Source organism: Trachinotus anak, unplaced genomic scaffold (assembly GCF_046630095.1).
Source record: "Trachinotus anak isolate AG129_WGS33_773 ecotype Australia unplaced genomic scaffold, CSIRO_AGI_Tana_v1 ptg000021l, whole genome shotgun sequence".
Taxonomy (NCBI): Eukaryota; Metazoa; Chordata; class Actinopteri; order Carangiformes; family Carangidae; genus Trachinotus; species Trachinotus anak.
The window spans coordinates 16,108,154-16,125,186 of NW_027273872.1; the positions used below are offsets into that span (position 1 = coordinate 16,108,154).

The 17,033-nt window shown below is 38.0% G+C and overlaps 3 protein-coding genes across 8 annotated transcripts; all 3 read left to right on the plus strand.

Moving 5' to 3' along the window:
* Positions 1-584: 584 nt before the first annotated feature.
* Positions 585-4,753, plus strand: LOC139606210 (T-cell surface antigen CD2-like). 3 transcript variants are annotated; one of them, XM_071458255.1, is made up of 5 exons: positions 585-707; positions 1,874-1,987; positions 3,190-3,510; positions 3,648-3,908; positions 4,180-4,753. In XM_071458255.1, the coding sequence occupies exons 2-5, from the start codon at positions 1,939-1,941 to the stop codon at positions 4,365-4,367; spliced, it is 819 nt and encodes a 272-aa protein (XP_071314356.1). In that variant the 5' UTR covers positions 585-707; positions 1,874-1,938; the 3' UTR covers positions 4,368-4,753. The 3 variants fall into 3 exon arrangements, with proteins under 3 accessions (XP_071314356.1, XP_071314358.1, XP_071314357.1); XM_071458257.1 differs by having other exon boundaries at positions 4,209-4,621; XM_071458256.1 differs by lacking the exon at positions 585-707 and having other exon boundaries at positions 1,759-1,987.
* Positions 4,754-6,189: 1,436 nt separating this feature from the next.
* Positions 6,190-11,109, plus strand: LOC139606209 (T-cell surface antigen CD2-like). Of its 2 annotated transcripts, none has more exons than XR_011684572.1 (5): positions 6,190-6,334; positions 6,604-6,703; positions 7,489-7,602; positions 8,802-9,122; positions 9,494-9,617. XR_011684572.1 is itself a non-coding variant. In XM_071458254.1 (5 exons), exons 1-5 carry the CDS (start codon positions 7,554-7,556, stop codon positions 10,289-10,291), a joined length of 927 nt encoding a protein of 308 aa, XP_071314355.1. In that variant the 5' UTR covers positions 7,489-7,553; the 3' UTR covers positions 10,292-11,109. The 2 variants fall into 2 exon arrangements, 1 of the variants encoding a protein (XP_071314355.1); XM_071458254.1 differs by lacking the exons at positions 6,190-6,334; positions 6,604-6,703 and adding exons at positions 9,834-9,956; positions 10,101-11,109 and having other exon boundaries at positions 9,494-9,736.
* Positions 11,110-12,892: 1,783 nt separating this feature from the next.
* On the plus strand, positions 12,893-16,527 carry LOC139606208 (uncharacterized). Of its 3 annotated transcripts, none has more exons than XM_071458253.1 (6): positions 12,893-13,153; positions 14,191-14,511; positions 14,706-14,963; positions 15,066-15,279; positions 15,427-15,534; positions 15,716-16,527. In XM_071458253.1, the coding sequence occupies exons 1-5, from the start codon at positions 13,105-13,107 to the stop codon at positions 15,530-15,532; spliced, it is 948 nt and encodes a 315-aa protein (XP_071314354.1). In that variant the 5' UTR covers positions 12,893-13,104; the 3' UTR covers positions 15,533-15,534; positions 15,716-16,527. The 3 variants fall into 3 exon arrangements, with proteins under 3 accessions (XP_071314354.1, XP_071314353.1, XP_071314352.1); XM_071458252.1 differs by having other exon boundaries at positions 15,066-15,188; XM_071458251.1 differs by having other exon boundaries at positions 12,895-13,153; positions 15,066-15,287.
* Positions 16,528-17,033: the final 506 nt, after the last annotated feature.

Consider the following 17,033-nt stretch of genomic DNA (forward strand, 5'->3'; position numbering starts at 1 on the left):
AGAAACCCTTGGAAACACAGTCAGTCAGCAAGGACAAGAAAGAACCTCACAAAACCAAAGCAACAACCACAGCAACAACACAGCAGATTGATAGGCAGCTTGGTGGCCAAAGGGCCATGAACAGCTGTTCTGGGAGGCTGATGTAGATGTCCACTGATGAGGAAGTGATGAACAGCTGACAGTGATCCCAATGAGGGAAAGAGGAGGGGGGCATGGCAAACACACTTGGAGAACAGCACACATGAGAACATCAGTGGATGTAACAGCAGGGCTACTGTATTGGATTGCATTATGTTGCACAAGTGTACCTAATAAAGTGGCCTGTAAGTGTTTAGTAGTTAGTATAGTAGAGTTGTCACAATATGTGTGTGATGGTACTGTAAATAGAGACAAATAAGAAAAATAGAGGAAGAAAAATTCGAGAAATGAAAGAACTTATAAGCAAAGACAACATCTACGGGAAGAAGAGAATGTGAGCTTCTTTCTGTGCTTAAGTTATTTTCTAAGCAGTGACCACGTTGAATTCACTTCCCTTTTCACCTTCACACATACAGTTTTCACAGCTTCTGTTCTGACGCTGATCACTAATGGCAGTCAATCAGATCAGATGTAGGCCCACATGCTCTACCAGTTTCCTGAAAGCTACTGAGAGACGCTGAACACTGAAGAGACGTGGAAGCTGCTGATGCTGCCTGGAGTCTCTCATGGTGAGCTCTTTCACTATTTGAGATATTAATATTGGGTTTGGTATATTTTGTGAAAAAGACATTTTGTGTCAAATAATCATTACTGTTGATTTAGTGCAGCCATAAGATCAAGTGTTAAAAGTTAATTAGTGTAAAACTAAAATGAGATCTCAAACCTCTTGCGTCTAGAATTATACTGATGTCTTCTATGACAATATCTTTTTTCTTTTTTTTTTTTTTTTTTTTTTTTTTTTTACAATTTTTTGTGCATTTTTGCCTTCATTTGTATAGCCACAGTGAAAGAGAGACAGGAGAGTCAGGCTGACATGAAGGAAAGGGCCACAGGTTGGATTCAAACCCAGGCTACTGCAGTTCGGACTAAACCTTAATGGTACGTGCACTACAAGATGAGCCACTGGGGCGCCCCGACACTTTCTTTTAAATCCATGTTGCATATAAAAATAATGTCTTGAATTATACACTAGGAGAATAATTTCAATATCCCCTCACATTGTTTCCAACAAAATGTGGAACTGAGATGACAAGTTCAGGCCAGCACAATACTCTACTTCCTTTATAATGCTGTGAATGACACAAACACTGTGCCAAAACCTCAGGAATCTGGAAGATATCTTATTTAGGTTCTTGCAAGAATCTGGATCATATCTGGATCATATCTGGAGATTTTTTGATATGATATCTTACGATGATGTGATTGGAACATGTCCAGTCTAGATTTCATCTCCAGATTCTTCTGTATTTTTTGCAGTGAAATTATGTATGCACTTGATGACAAACCTGAGACTATGTCAAACTGGCTTCATGCAGTTTTCCCTAAATACATACAATAATTATGGATATGAACACAACATCAACTGCCTGTTAAAACACCTTTTACTTAGGTCTCATTTGATGATGTTGCTTTTCATATTTTCAATGAGTTGGATGTAGTGCACAAGTCAACCATACTGTATAATTGTCTACGTGTTGTCTGTTGTGACAGCAGCAGATCTATATGTTGAGTCTACTACCAGAAACTTTGCAAATACTGACCACTACTTCCTGTTCACCCTCTCAAATATAAAAATAACCTGTTTGGTTAGTTGTCACAACTTCTAACTTAAAGCTGAGTGATAACAGGACACACTTCAGACCGTTCAGTGTCGGATGTGCATATTTGTCCTTAGGTGAGGAAGAGGAGTTTGTCTGAAAGCTGCTGACTGGATCAACAGAGGCTGAAGAGTGAGGAGACATGGAGGCTGTGGTTGGACTGTTGCTGATGCTGCTCGGAGTCTCTCATGGTCAGATGTTCTTCTTTTTTTTTTTAAACACAATTCATTGGATTCAGCAAAGTCACTGTCAACATCTTCAGTAATGTGTTATGGAGCTCAAACACTGACCCTCACTGGGACCAAATTCATATAAGAATCACGACACAGAAATGAAATAAACATAGTTATGTTTTTCACTTTGAAGTGTAATTGACTGCCACAGATTTATGATGCTGAAAATGGAAGTTTTCTTTGGTTTGATTTCCAATGTTTGTTAATAAATGATTTTATTGAAGTTAACTTTACTATCATATGTAATTTCTCTAAATATATATATTTTTTTCTGATATTGAAACTGTATGGAAGCATGTTGCTGCCAGGGGAAAGAAAAAAAAATCATTATCAGGTTATAATGTGAAAAGAATGTGATAACAAGATGTTTTTTGTTAGGGGTACATGTCTGTTGGACCCTGAAAGCAGACTCAGAAATGGTTGTAGTGGCAAACAGGATTTATTTATAATATGCAGCAGAATAGCAGTGCAGTAGGAAGTGGAGGTAGGCAGATGGTGTGGAACAATGGCTCTGGTGGAATCAGGTGAGTTGGTGTGGCAAGGGGGAACTTCCTGGCTTTCCTTGGTGTGGCTCTGGTAGGTGAGTGGCTCTCTGAAGGTGGAGGAGACAAAAAGTTAGTCAAGGTAATGTTTGTGGCAAAAATCTGTAGTACTATGAGTCAAAGGACAAATGTTGGCCAAATGTTAGTACCACTGAGGTGACAGAACAATGTGGCAACAAGTGGCAGGGAGCCGAGGGTTCTTATGGAGAGGTTGATGAGTGATTGAGGACAGCTGCATCCTGGAGCCACAGGAAGCCACAGGAAGCCACAGGAAGCCACACCTCCAAAGCAAACAGAACAGAGAATACAGACGGGGGCGACAGAGACAAGGGAAACAGACACAAAAGGGAAGCCACAGTTGACAAACAGGCACAAACGGGAAAAAAGGGAGATCCAGGCTTGGACCGTGACAGTTTTTCATGTAATTACAATATATTTTCACATTATCACGTCATACAAACTTATCATTGTTATAACATGAAACATTTCATGTTCTACTACTAGTACTATTTATGTTTTTTGATTCATATTTGACCATTTAAATACACTTTAAAGGCCTTTCTTTTAGAAGACATGGAATGAATAAAAAAATTAGATTTTTTTGTTTTTAAATATCAGGTGTGGAGACCTACTGTGACGGCAGACAGGATGGAGCTCAGTGTTATGGAGCTCTGGGAGGAACTGTGGTCCTCCAGCTGATGGACAGCGCCTCAGAAATAACAAAATACACATTGACATTCAACAAAATAAGAATACTCAGTGGGAGAATGAATAATATTTCAGAAAGCCTAATAGCAAACAGATCCTTCTTTACTCCCAGTAATGGAACATTCAGGATCAATAACCTGAGCAGGAATGACGGTGGTGAATATACCCTTGAAACATTTGATTCTAGGGGACAGAGATCAGAGCAGCGGACTCTTCAGTTGTTCATTCAAGGTAAATAACTTTTTTTTGCCTACTGGGGAATTAAGTGATGTTTACAGACCACATACATTTCATTTTATTGATAACCTTCAGATATCTCATATCTCCACATATCTATATGAAACATCATCTAAATGTGTTTCCCTCAGCTCCTGTGTCCGCCATCCAGCTGGTGTCTGAGTGTCTGTCCCAGAGAATGATGAGGGTGTCCTGCTCCTCTGAGGGAGGGGACAGTCCTCAGTACAGCTGGACTCTGGATGGACACACACTGACGGACGCTGAGCTCCTCTGTGGAAATCATGAGACTAACAACATCATTCTGAAACAACACGTCTCAGGACGTGTGGGCTGCTCAGTCAGGAATAACATCAGTCGTGTCTCCAAACAGGAGACGATATCTACCTGCAAAGGTGAGACAGACCATTGCAAGAACACAACTTGATATTGATCATCATAACACTGATGATTATCATTGTTATACTCAAACTTAACCATAATTGATTTGTTCATTGGCTCAAATAATTGAGTATCACTATCAATCTATTGTGACATTTTTATCAGTCACAGTAATTAAGAGCTCCACCAAGGCTCAGGAGACTAGTATCACTGCATCAGTTCACATGACCTTTGCTGTCATTGTGCTAATGTAATATCTGGTTTTTGTGCCTCTTGTTTGAACAGATCACTCTCTGCTCATATGTGGTTTGCAGTTTGCAGTGGCAGTTCTTGCAGTGATTGGGATTGTCGTCTTTTTTCATTTAAAGAAGAAGAAAAACATGAGAGCTGAAGTTCCCGCCAGCCCACGAGCAGTGGAGTATTCAGAGAACTCCTTTTCAGTGGTCGAAATGAGGAGTACATCTGATCAGTAACATTTTCCCCAGATTTCCTCTGTCAGCATATTGACAGTTTATCAGCTCAGTGTAAAAATCAAGAAAAAGTTTCCTTATGTTTTGTTTTCTTCCAGCTACACAGCAATGATTGTATTTTTTTTTAAACATTTGTAAATTTTGCAACCATTTTGTTTGTATGCGCAGTAACAGTGAAAAGTTTGGACACACTCCAAATATTTGATCGGTACTGCATGTGTTTGGTGAATTACTGGTAAATTGTTTGACTTACAGATGAGTGACTGATGTATTTCAGTGTTGAATATAATTTAATATATTTGGGAAAAAGTTCTGTTTCACTCCCATGTTTATAAACATCAGTAATGTAAATATACTTTTCATAAAAATCTTTTTTTTTGTTTTGATTTTTTTAACAAACATTAAACTTTAAAAGCTTAAATTTAGTTATTTTCTGGTGTTTTATGAAAAACATCAGTCAGTCAATCAACCGTGTCTTAATAATCACAGACTTTTCCTTTAAAAACAGCTGAGCTTCATTTTATTTTATAAAGATTTTTAAGCTAAAGACTAAATCTAGGGAGAAACACAATTGAACCATATCATGTCCAAAAACTGAAACACTGTCTCTCTTTATTATGGGTTTAAAATACACATGATCATTGTCACAAGTCTTGGTATTTGCTGTCATGCATCAAGAGTGTGACAGGATCTAATGTGTGAGAGGAGAGAGAGGATGATATGACAAATTGAAATGTTGAGCTTTAAACTGGTCTGACTTTTTGAAGTGTATTGTGAGCGTTCAGCACCTGGCACGAGTACTTCTGCCATTCTCTAAATGAGGACCTAAGCCTGTGGTCAGAATGGCACAACAACAATCAGTAACATCTTCAAAAAGCTTTGAAAGTGGACTTTGGATTCAGGCTTTACATTGCAATGAGGATAATGCATTTCCAATTTAGCTGCTTTCTATGATGGAGACATAACTTTCCAGACTTGCTTGCGCTAGTACTAATATAATTTAGTCCAGTACAACACCGTCAGTAACTGTGACCTCAGTAATAAACATATGATTAGATTTACATATTTCTCACAATGTCAACAAAACAAACAAACAAAATTCCCCTTGCTATCTTGGAAATACAACAAAGGTAACCTACATAGTCAAACAAGAAGACATTCTCCAACCTCCCTGACTGTCCACAAAATATGAGGAAATCAGTTTAAAAAAGGCAGAGAACCTCTTCAAAGCCTCCTCTACATCGATTCAGTGTCTTGCTGGACAGAAACCCTTGGAAACACAGTCAGTCAGCAAGGACAAGAAAGAACCTCACAAAACCAAAGCAACAACCACAGCAACAACACAGCAGATTGATAGGCAGCTTGGTGGCCAAAGGGCCATGAACAGCTGTTCTGGGAGGCTGATGTAGATGTCCACTGATGAGGAAGTGATGAACAGCTGACAGTGATCCCAATGAGGGAAAGAGGAGGGGGGCATGGCAAACACACTTGGAGAACAGCACACATGAGAACATCAGTGGATGTAACAGCAGGGCTACTGTATTGGATTGCATTATGTTGCACAAGTGTACCTAATAAAGTGGCCTGTAAGTGTTTAGTAGTTAGTATAGTAGAGTTGTCACAATATGTGTGTGATGGTACTGTAAATAGAGACAAATAAGAAAAATAGAGGAAGAAAAATTCGAGAAATGAAAGAACTTATAAGCAAAGACAACATCTACGGGAAGAAGAGAACGTGAGCTTCTTTCTGTGCTTAAGTTATTTTCTAAGCAGTGACCACGTTGAATTCACTTCCCTTTTCACCTTCACACATACAGTTTTCACAGCTTCTGTTCTGACGCTGATCACTAATGGCAGTCAATCAGATCAGATGTAGGCCCACATGCTCTACCAGTTTCCTGAAAGCTACTGAGAGACGCTGAACACTGAAGAGACGTGGAAGCTGCTGATGCTGCCTGGAGTCTCTCATGGTGAGCTCTTTCACTATTTGAGATATTAATATTGGGTTTGGTATATTTTGTGAAAAAGACATTTTGTGTCAAATAATCATTACTGTTGATTTAGTGCAGCCATAAGATCAAGTGTTAAAAGTTAATTAGTGTAAAACTAAAATGAGATCTCAAACCTCTTGCGTCTAGAATTATACTGATGTCTTCTATGACAATATCTTTTTTCTTTTTTTTTTTTTTTTTTTTTTTTTTTTACAATTTTTTGTGCATTTTTGCCTTTATTTGTATAGCCACAGTGAGAGAGAGACAGGAGAGTCAGGCTGACATGAAGGAAAGGGCCACAGGTTGGATTCAAACCCAGGCTACTGCAGTTCGGACTAAGCCTTAATGGTACGTGCACTACAAGATGAGCCACTGGGGTGCCCCAACACTTTCTTTTAAATCCATGTTGCATATAAAAATAATGTCTTGAATTATACACTAGGAGAATAATTTCAATATCCCCTCACATTGTTTCCAACAAAATGTGGAACTGAGATGACAAGTTCAGGCCAGCACAATACTCTGCTTCCTTTATAATGCTGTGAATGACACAAACACTGTGCCAAAACCTCAGGAATCTGGAAGATATCTTATTTAGGTTCTTGCAAGAATCTGGATCATATCTGGAGATTTTTTGATATGATATCTTACGATGATGTGATTGGAACATGTCCAGTCTAGATTTCATCTCCAGATTCTTCTGTATTTTTTGCAGTGAAATTATGTATGCACTTGATGACAAACCTGAGACTATGTCAAACTGGCTTCATGCAGTTTTCCCTAAATACATACAATAATTCTGGATATGAACACAACATCAACTGCCTGTTAAAACACCTTTTACTTAGGTCTCATTTGATGATGTTGCTTTTCATATTTTCAATGAGTTGGATGTAGTGCACAAGTCAGCCATACTGTATAATTGTCTACGTGTTGTCTGTTGTGACAGCAGCAGATCTATATGTTGAGTCTACTACCAGAAACTTTGCAAATACTGACCACTACTTCCTGTTCACCCTCTCAAATATAAAAATAACCTGTTTGGTTAGTTGTCACAACTTGTAACTTAAAGCTGAGTGATAACAGGACACACTTCAGACTGTTCAGTGTCGGATGTGCATATTTGTCCTTAGGTGAGGAAGAGGAGTTTGTCTGAAAGCTGCTGACTGGATCAACAGAGGCTGAAGAGTGAGGAGACATGGAGGCTGTGGTTGGACTGTTGCTGATGCTGCTCGGAGTCTCTCATGGTCAGATGTTCTTCTTTTTTAACACAATTCATTGGATTCAGCAAAGTCACTGTCAACATCTTCAGTAATGTGTTATGGAGCTCAAACACTGACCCTCACTGGGACCAAATTCATAGAAGAATCATGACACAGATATGAATTAAATATAATCATGTTTTTTAACTTTGAAGTATGATTGAAAATGAAAGTTTTTGGATTAATTTTCAGTGATTGTTTGTGGATAAATGATTTTCTCAGAAATTAACTTTACAATCATATGTAATTTATCTAAATATATTTTTTTTTTACTGAAATATAAACTGTATGGAATCATGTTGCTGCCAGGCAAGAAGAAAAGATTATGTGAAAATAATGTTATAACAAGATGTTTTTCATGTTATGACAAGATATTTTCACATTTTTACGACATACAAACTTATCACATTATAACAATATATTTATAGCATATTTTTATTATATGAAACATTTCAGATTATATCGTGATATTGTTATAACATTATATAAAGGAGGATTACAAAATCGATTATGAAGCGATTGCTGAATCATAATAACAACACACTGTTACAATAGAAATACAGTTTATTCAGTAAAGACGCTGCTAAGGGGAGGGGCTTCATGTATGTGTGTGAGTTGTTAAGTGAAATGTTTTGCTGGTTTATTTTCATGGTTCTATTGCATAAGTATTTACAATTTTATACATACAAGTTCATTGATTAATTAAATCAAACTCCTTGAAAGTTGCTTTAAAGTTCATTACATGATGCTTAACTTCTCAGGAAGTATTAAGCCCCGAGACACAATGTTTTTTTATGATTGTGACTTTGCTTAAAGCAGAAATATTCTTGTCGTTTTTATAATTTTTTAATTTTTTGGCAAGCTGGGAACTTCACTAAAATCTGAAGATACAATCCTGCACTTTTGAAGGAAAAATTGTGCAACATCATGACTGTGAGGCTAAAACTTAAACACAGAGAATATTGTAGCTAAACCCACATTGTTTGCCAGTCACAGGCCTGTGTAATGCTGAGCTGCTGATGAATTACAGCAGTCTGCGTACTGTGAGGACTGGCTGACACTGCAAACACACTATTTATGTCTTTTGATTAATATTTGACCATTCAAAAACAATTTAAAGGCCTTTCTTTTAGAAGACATGGAATGAATAAAAAAGTGTGATTTTTTTTGTTTTTAAATATCAGGTGTGGAGACCTACTGTGACGGCAGACAGGATGGAGCTCAGTGTTATGGAGCTCTGGGAGGAACTGTGGTCCTCCAGCTGATGGACAGTGCCTCAGAAATAACAAAATACACATTGACATTCAACAAAATAAGAATACTCAGTGGGAGAATGAATAATGTTTCAGAAAGCCTAATAGCAAACAGATCCTTCTTTACTCCCAGTAATGGAACATTCAGGATCAATAACCTGAGCAGGAATGACGGTGGTGAATATACCCTTGAAACATTTGATTCTAGGGGACAGAGCTTAGAGCAGCGGACTCTACAGTTGTTCATTCAATGTAAATAATTACCTTTTTTCTTCACCTGCTGTAGAATATAGTAGATTTAGACCATATATGTTTCATATGCTATTGATATTGTATTTTAAATCATATTTTACATTATATTTGAAACTGTGTGCTACACTGTTTTTTGTTTATTGTATTTTATATTTGATTTCTATTTTAATGCTTGTACTGTACAGCACTTTGGTCAACCTCAGTTGTTTTAAATGTGCTATATAAACAAAATTGACCTTGACCTTCATAGGTATAACTTATATTTTACATTTATCTATATTCTTTGCCTGCCCTGTTCTGTATTATAAACAGTGAAGAATGACCATGATTCAGTTATAATATCAAAAGTCATCTGAGTGTGTGTCCCTCAGCTCCTGTGTCCTCTGTCCGGCTGGTCTCTGAGTGTCTGTCCCAGGGAGAGATGAGGGTGTCCTGCTCCTCTGAGGGAGGGGACAGTCCTCAGTACAGCTGGACTCTGGATGGACACACACTGACAGACGCTGAGCTCCTCTCTGGAAATCATGAGCCTAACAACATCATTTTGAAACAACACGTCTCAGGACGTCTGAACTGCTCAGTCAGGACTCACGTCAGTAATGTCTCCAAAGAACAAAGTGAGAACATGAGATGAAAACAGCTTGATGATGTTGACATGATGATTATGATCACTCTGTACATCATTCATGGTTTGATTTGTTTCTTTCCCATAAGGTTTCATCTTCATTAATTGCACCTCCAATGGAAAACACATATCACAGTGGGTGTTTGCAGCCACTAATACACTGTGTATTGAGCCAACAACAGCCCCTACCATGGTTACAAGCACCACTGTGGGTAAGGAGACTGGATTCATGGTGTCAATTTGAGCTTCCACTCATATCACATCCTCCAGCAGAGACGACTCATGATCCATTCAGTGAAAACTCTTCTATGACAGCCCTGACTTGACATCATTTTTGTGTCTCTTTATTTAAGCAGATCTGTCCCAGCCCATATGTGTTTTGCGAGCAGCTCTGGCAGTTCTTTCATTAATTGGGATCACTGTCTATTTCATTTGGAAGAAAAAGAAATCCAAGAAATCTGAAAGCTCTGCCATCCCACCAACGATGGACTATCCAGAGAACTCTGTTTTGATGGTTGAGATGAGAAATTCAGCATCTGAACTTTAACTTTCTGAAACCAACAGTTTAGTGTTGTCTCTCTTGTTGTGTTGGCCCATGCGTCTTTATTGATATGAAAATGCATCTTAATATATTTCTATATAATAACTTCTGGCTGTTTTGTTGACAGTTCAGCAGCTCACTATGATGCTTTTCCATTTTAAGTGCACCACTGCTTTTAGAGAGTGATAAAACATCCAGAGATCACAGAGCAGAGAACTCATTTGTGGTAAATGTACAGTTGATGTACACAATGCTTTTTTTTTCTTTCATTACCACTGAATTAAATCACAGTAAAAACAAAGACACATGCGTGAATGGTGTCAGCTTTCAGGTGTAAGAATCAGTTTCTGTGACACTGTGAATAGAAGTTAAAGCTGTTGTTGTTGCTTTATGGGTGGGGAACACGACTCTTTCACTTCTTCATGTAAATCAACCATTTGACAACACACTGGATTATCTGAAAAATGAACTGTCACAAAATGCAAACAGGAGAATTTAATTAGAAGACAAAAGTTGATGTTTTGGAAATGCATGGTTTTCATTTTTGTACAGGTGCTTGGCTTAGTGACTTTGCATTCAAAACATGTTTCAAACTGTATTTTCACTGTTATTTTCTTTCATAAATTACAGGTATATTCACACGTTTTTAACTCAGAAATGATGGAGTAATGTAATTAATAGTTTTGTGTTTTCTCATGTGATTATAATTACATATAAAGGTCTGTTTTTCTCCCATGTTTACAAAGATTAATCGTGTAAAACCTTTTAATGCATTAAAAAGCATTGCTAATTTTGTTGTGTATTAAAAACCTGTTAGTCAGTCATGAGTGATGTGTCATTTGTCAGTTTAGATTAGCTCTTCTTTTGTGGACAGTTTGATCACAGACTGCAGAGAACTGCACTCATTTTCATTTGTAGTAGGTGCGAGGTTTCCCTCTGCTGGTTTACAGAGGTGTTACCGTTGCTCACAGATGATTCGGTATTCAGTTAATACCTCTGAGAACATGTAAACAATGATCGTTAAAACAATACATACAGTAGCAGGACATCCCATCATATAGCTGTTACTGCCTTAAGAGGCTTCTCTGAAGCAGTCTGCATGTCTAGATACCTACTGCATGTGAAAAATGCCTCTTTATTGCTGCAAGTGCAACGTAACAAGTCTCTTAAAATTTGAAGCCATTTGCATTCAATCAAGTTGCCAGTGGAGGACGACATAATCTAAGGAGAGGACAAGGGGCAAGAGAGGGTGGAGGATGACGTGATAAATTAAACTGTTGAGCCTCAAACCAGGAACATTGCAGTGAGAGAACGTGACCCTTAGACCAATGTGAGAAAAGAGCACAGTGAGAGGTGTGACACTTGAGCATGTTGTGCTTTTATCGCCACTGAAAATGAGGAAATGAAAGAACAACTTAAATTGAACAATCTGCTTCCTTTGCCATAAAGTGATTGACATTACAATCATTACACAAACCAAATGTCTCCAGGAAGCTTTTGACAAGATGTTTGGTTTGACAGGTTGCGGAGGTTTAGCACTGAATGCATTTCAAATGTAGCTGTTATATGTGAGGACCATTGATAATCCAGGCAAGTGGTTATGAAACTAATTTAAATACAATATGTGTTGACATATTCCTCTGACAGACAAAGCTACAATCATCTGACTGTAGCTTGGTTTTGTCAAAGGAATAAACAGTAGGAGAATACTGAAAGTATCGCAAGTATAGTAAAAATACAAGACATAAAAAGGCTACAAATAAAGGTTAAAAAAGATATTAACGGTCCTGTAATAAAGTCTGATGTTGTCTGATGCTGTTTTACCACTGTATCTAGAGGCTGAAGTTGTGTAAAAATTATTACATTTATTGAATAAAATTATGTCTACAGTCTTCAAATATTCAAAATTACATTAAAAGAACTCCGATTCATTCATATTGATTCATTCACATTAATTCAAATTGCTTAACTGTGTTTTAGTGGATGTCAGTCCTTTATTTCCACACAATGTATTTTTCAGTATTTAACCATTTATACTCCAGTGGTGTCTTTTCAACTAAAACAAATCCTCAAGGGGCTTTAAAGATGAACTGAACATTAATCTCCACTATGTAAATCCAATGCAAAAAATATCCTCAATGTCTTTCCCCTAATCTTTTACAAATTTTTCTGAAATTTAATACCTTTTTTTTTTTAAATATCTGAAGACGTCACTTATAGTTTTTGTGTCTAAATAATTTTTATTCATCGTGCTGTTGAAACAGTGACCTGCTGGCTTGGGGCAGTTTGAGCGGTTGAGACAGAATCTCAGGCTGTGAGTTTATTTTTAAATTTAATTTGTTATTATATGTCAAGGGATGAAAAATATGCGCCATGATGTATCATATGGTTATTTAGTCATAAATGATGAGTTAGAGAGACAAGTCACCTGGACATAACTGCATCTATTTGGTAGTGTTAATTTGCTGTAGCATGGACGTCTCAGAAATGGAACGTCTCGTATCCTCTTTTAGTATGAAGGAGGAATGTTTCTCTGTCTTCCACTCAGTCCATCGCACACACCAAAACCTTCTTTTTATAGGCTAAGGGGGAAGTGAAACTGATATCACTTCCTGTTCTCCTCTCTGCCTACAAAAAGATGAATACAAGAACGCTTCCCTTGATTAAAGTTTTGACACATTCTCCTGTGAGGCTGATCTCCAACTGGACACATTTCAGGCTGTTCAGAGCAGGATACACATGCTGTTTGCTTTTAGGGTGAAACAGGTGAAGACTGAAAGCTGCTGACTGGGTCAAGAGAGGCTGAACACTGAGGAGACATGAAAGCTGTGGTTGGACTGTTGCTGATGTTGCTCGGAGTCTCTCATGGTGAGCTGTTCAGCTTTTTTTCATGTGGCACTGTTTAATTCTTGATTTAATATATTATCAATAAGTTTTATGCTGATACATTTTTAAGTTGCTATATTCTGATCTATGATCAGTTGAACACTGCAGTAGTTTCATTTCCACATGATCATGCACTTACAGTGGGTATAGCGATTATTCCGTTGAATAATATCTCTTAGGATGGAAGATCATTGTTTACAGTTCGCATATTTAAGCAACCCTGTGCACCCTGAATCCCCCCTTAAATATTCCTGAGATCACTTTACACTTTAGAAAAAGAAAATGAAACAAAACAACAATAAAATCCCCAAAATCATTACTTGCAATATTCCTTACAACTGAATTTTTTTATGTCTTGTGCATCATTTTATACCTTTTTGTACCTAAGACATATCATTTGGTATCCTTGAAAAAGTTGGCACCATTTAAATTAAACTTCTGTATGATTGCACAAAGTTTGTATAACAGCAGGACTTTGTCATTACCGGGAGAATTTTACTGAACGACTTTACTCAATGACTGAACAAACTTTTTCTCAGCAGACACTCTGACTTGTCACAGCAGGAAAAGCACAGGTGTTAGTTACAACACTAACAATGGGTTTGTTCTGTTTAAGCGTCACAGTGAACCAGGACAGTGTGTCAGTGAGGCAGCATGTGCAACACCAGGACCCTGACACTGAAGCGGCTAAATGGAATTCGGCCATCATTCATTTTATTATTTACACGTCTGTTTTTTCTACTGTGACATGTGAAAATGTCTGCTGTGGAAAAAGCCTGTGGTCATAGGGAAAATAGCTCTGTTAGCTGAGCCGGTGTGATGCTCAGCAGCGTAGCAATGAACGCCTGTTTGCATGTTGTGGTCTGAGAGAGACACAGCTGCAACAATCCCACTGTTTCTGTTTTAGGTCATTATTTACATATGTCTTAACCACTGTCATGGTCATTCTGGTAAATGAATAATCAAAACTGTGATGTTTATGATTTTCTTTTACAACCTATTTTTCCAAAATTTTCCAGGTGTGGAGACCTACTGTGACGGCAGACAGGATGGAGCTCAGTGTTATGGAGCTTTGGGAGGAACTGTGGTCCTCCAGCTGATGGACAGCGCCTCAGAAATATTTAGATTTGAATGGCGAACCAACACAACAACAATACTCAGAGTGAAACAGAATACGATTTTGTCTAATCTGATAGCAAACAGATCCTTCTTTACTCCCAGTGATGGAACATTCAGGATCAATAACCTGAGCAGGAATGACGGTGGTGAATATACCCTTAATATATTTAATTCTAGGGGACAGAGATCAGAGCAGCGGACTCTACAGTTGTTCATTCAAGGTAAATAACTATTTTTTCACCTACTATAGAATTTAGTAATATGAATAGACCACATACATCTGATATTCTATTGATAGATATATCTCATATTTTACATATGTATTCTTTGCCTGCCCTGTTCTGTATTATAAACAGTGAAGAATGACCATGATTCAGTTATAATATCAAAAGTCATCTGAGTGTGTTTCCCTCAGCTCCTGTGTCCTCTATCCGGCTGGTCTCTGAGTGTCTGTCCCAGGGAGAGATGAGGGTGTCCTGCTCCTCTGAGGGAGGGGACAGTCCTCAGTACAGCTGGACTCTGGATGGACACACACTGACAGACGCTGAGCTCCTCCCAGGAAATAATGAAACTAACAACATCATTCTGAAACAACACGTGTCAGGACGTCTGAACTGCTCAGTCAGGAATAACGTCAGTAGTGTCTCCAAAGAACAAAATATAAGTGACTGTGGTGAGTGAGAACATGAGATGAAAACAGCTTGATGATGTTGACATGGTGATTATGATCACTGTGTACATCAGTCATGGTTTTGATTTGTTTCTTTCTCATAAGGCTTCATCTTCATTAATTGCACCACCAATGGGACGCACATATCACAGTGGGTGTTTGCTGCCAATAACACACTGTGTATAGAGCCAACAACAGCCCCTACCATGGTTCCAGGCACCACTGTGGGTAAGGAGACTGGATACACAGGGTCAATTAAGCCCTCCAATACTATCACATCCTCCAATCAAACTGTGTCTTCCACCGACATCCGCCAATGGTACATTAGTAAGTGAAAACAATCACTGCAGTGGATTCATCAATGTCATTTTCCCCATTTTTTTCTTTGTCTGTCTCCATAAAAACACCTGTAGTGTTTACTGTTCAACAGTCTGTGTGTCTCATGTGTTTTTTATTCCTGAAACAGCGCATCTGCCAGTGATGGCTGGTACTCTCGCAGCACTGGTAATTCTCTTAGTGGTCGGTGTAGCTATCATCTGTGCCCAGAAGAAAAAGACAAACAACAAAGCTAAAGGTACAAAACAAAACCTCCCTTTTCCTGACTCACTGCATTCATGCTGCTTCTTTGGTCTACCTATCGATTAAAAGAGTAGTTTTAACAATTTCTTTAACAATCCACTGTTATCACTAAGTATATCTAGTCATGCCACATTGAACATGATGTGTTTGTGCTTCCTCTTCCTTATTCTCTGCAGAGGAAGCCGATGAGCAGGAACTGACCTATGCAGATGTCAGGGTCCTACATGGGCAGGGGAGGCAGGTGAAGCAGAGAGAGGAGCTGGAGGTGGAGTATGGCCAAGTCAAGTTTTCAGAGCGACCTCGGCAGGCTGCTGAACCAACAGGAGATGACTGCGTGTACGCCAGGGTCTGTAAAGACAGGTGATTTGAGGTGGAGGTGTCGTTACAGAGACTGCTCTGGAAGTGTTTGTCATGGTGTCTAGAGGACTTTAACCTTAAATCAATGTGATGTCCCGTTAGAAAAATACAACCCATGAAAGCTCGCACATATTGTGGTTTTCTTTACTTCTACTGTACCTCTGGGTTGTGACTGGGCATCAAATCATCCAGTCCAATGTGACCTTTCACCTTTACATTTCCATACCGGCCTGAGGAGGTTACATGGGCAAATCATTTCCATCATTTGATTCACGCAGTGCATAGTTTTTTAAGTAGATCTTAAAAAATTATTTGTGTTTATCTTTACATGATGAAGTACCTTTTTTTTACCTTTTCATCTAATTTATAAGCATACTTACTTGTATTTCATCATTAAAACATTGTAAACTTGCATTAATGATGATGTAAATTGTGATGGAAACAATAACTGTGTCTTTACAGTGTTTTTAGTTTTGTTACTCTACAGTGATTGGCGGACATGAACAGTAATCTATGGTGTACTCTGTATAGCCTAAGTGTCATTAGTGCTTTTATGTTGGTCAGTCATCTGTGAAAAAAATAGTTGCATTTAGTTAAATTAAAATTTATTTATTAAACCAATTTGATCAGTTGAGTGTTAAAGTATTTTTACTAAACCACGGTGTAGTGCGGATTGGAAAACAGATTCGAACTCCACCGTGCTGTCTTCCTTTGAATGTCTAGCCTAAGGATAAGTTTGCAGAGAAATGTCTTGTAACTCGGGAAGTTCAAAGGAAGCAAGTATTTGTTTCCATGATGTAAGCACTTCTGCTTTTTCTCACACTTGAGCTGTTGGTCTTAAGAAATAGTTTTTCCAGTTGCAGGGTGTGACATTTAAGAAACCTCATTAGACAGTTTTCAGGAGTGTGCCGTTGGAGTCATGCCTTTTTATACAAAGTCTGAGGTAGACTAAAAGTTAGTTGTTTGTGTTTTAGTAGATGCAGACATAAATACAACATATAATCCTTTAATAATTGAATTATATCTTAGCATTGCCTCTGAAATTTGAAATGGTTACACTTAAAACAGCTTATTGGTTAACACAGCGAGTCAGCCGCAGAGGAGAGACATGTTTTCGAAAAGTGTGTTGTTGACAGT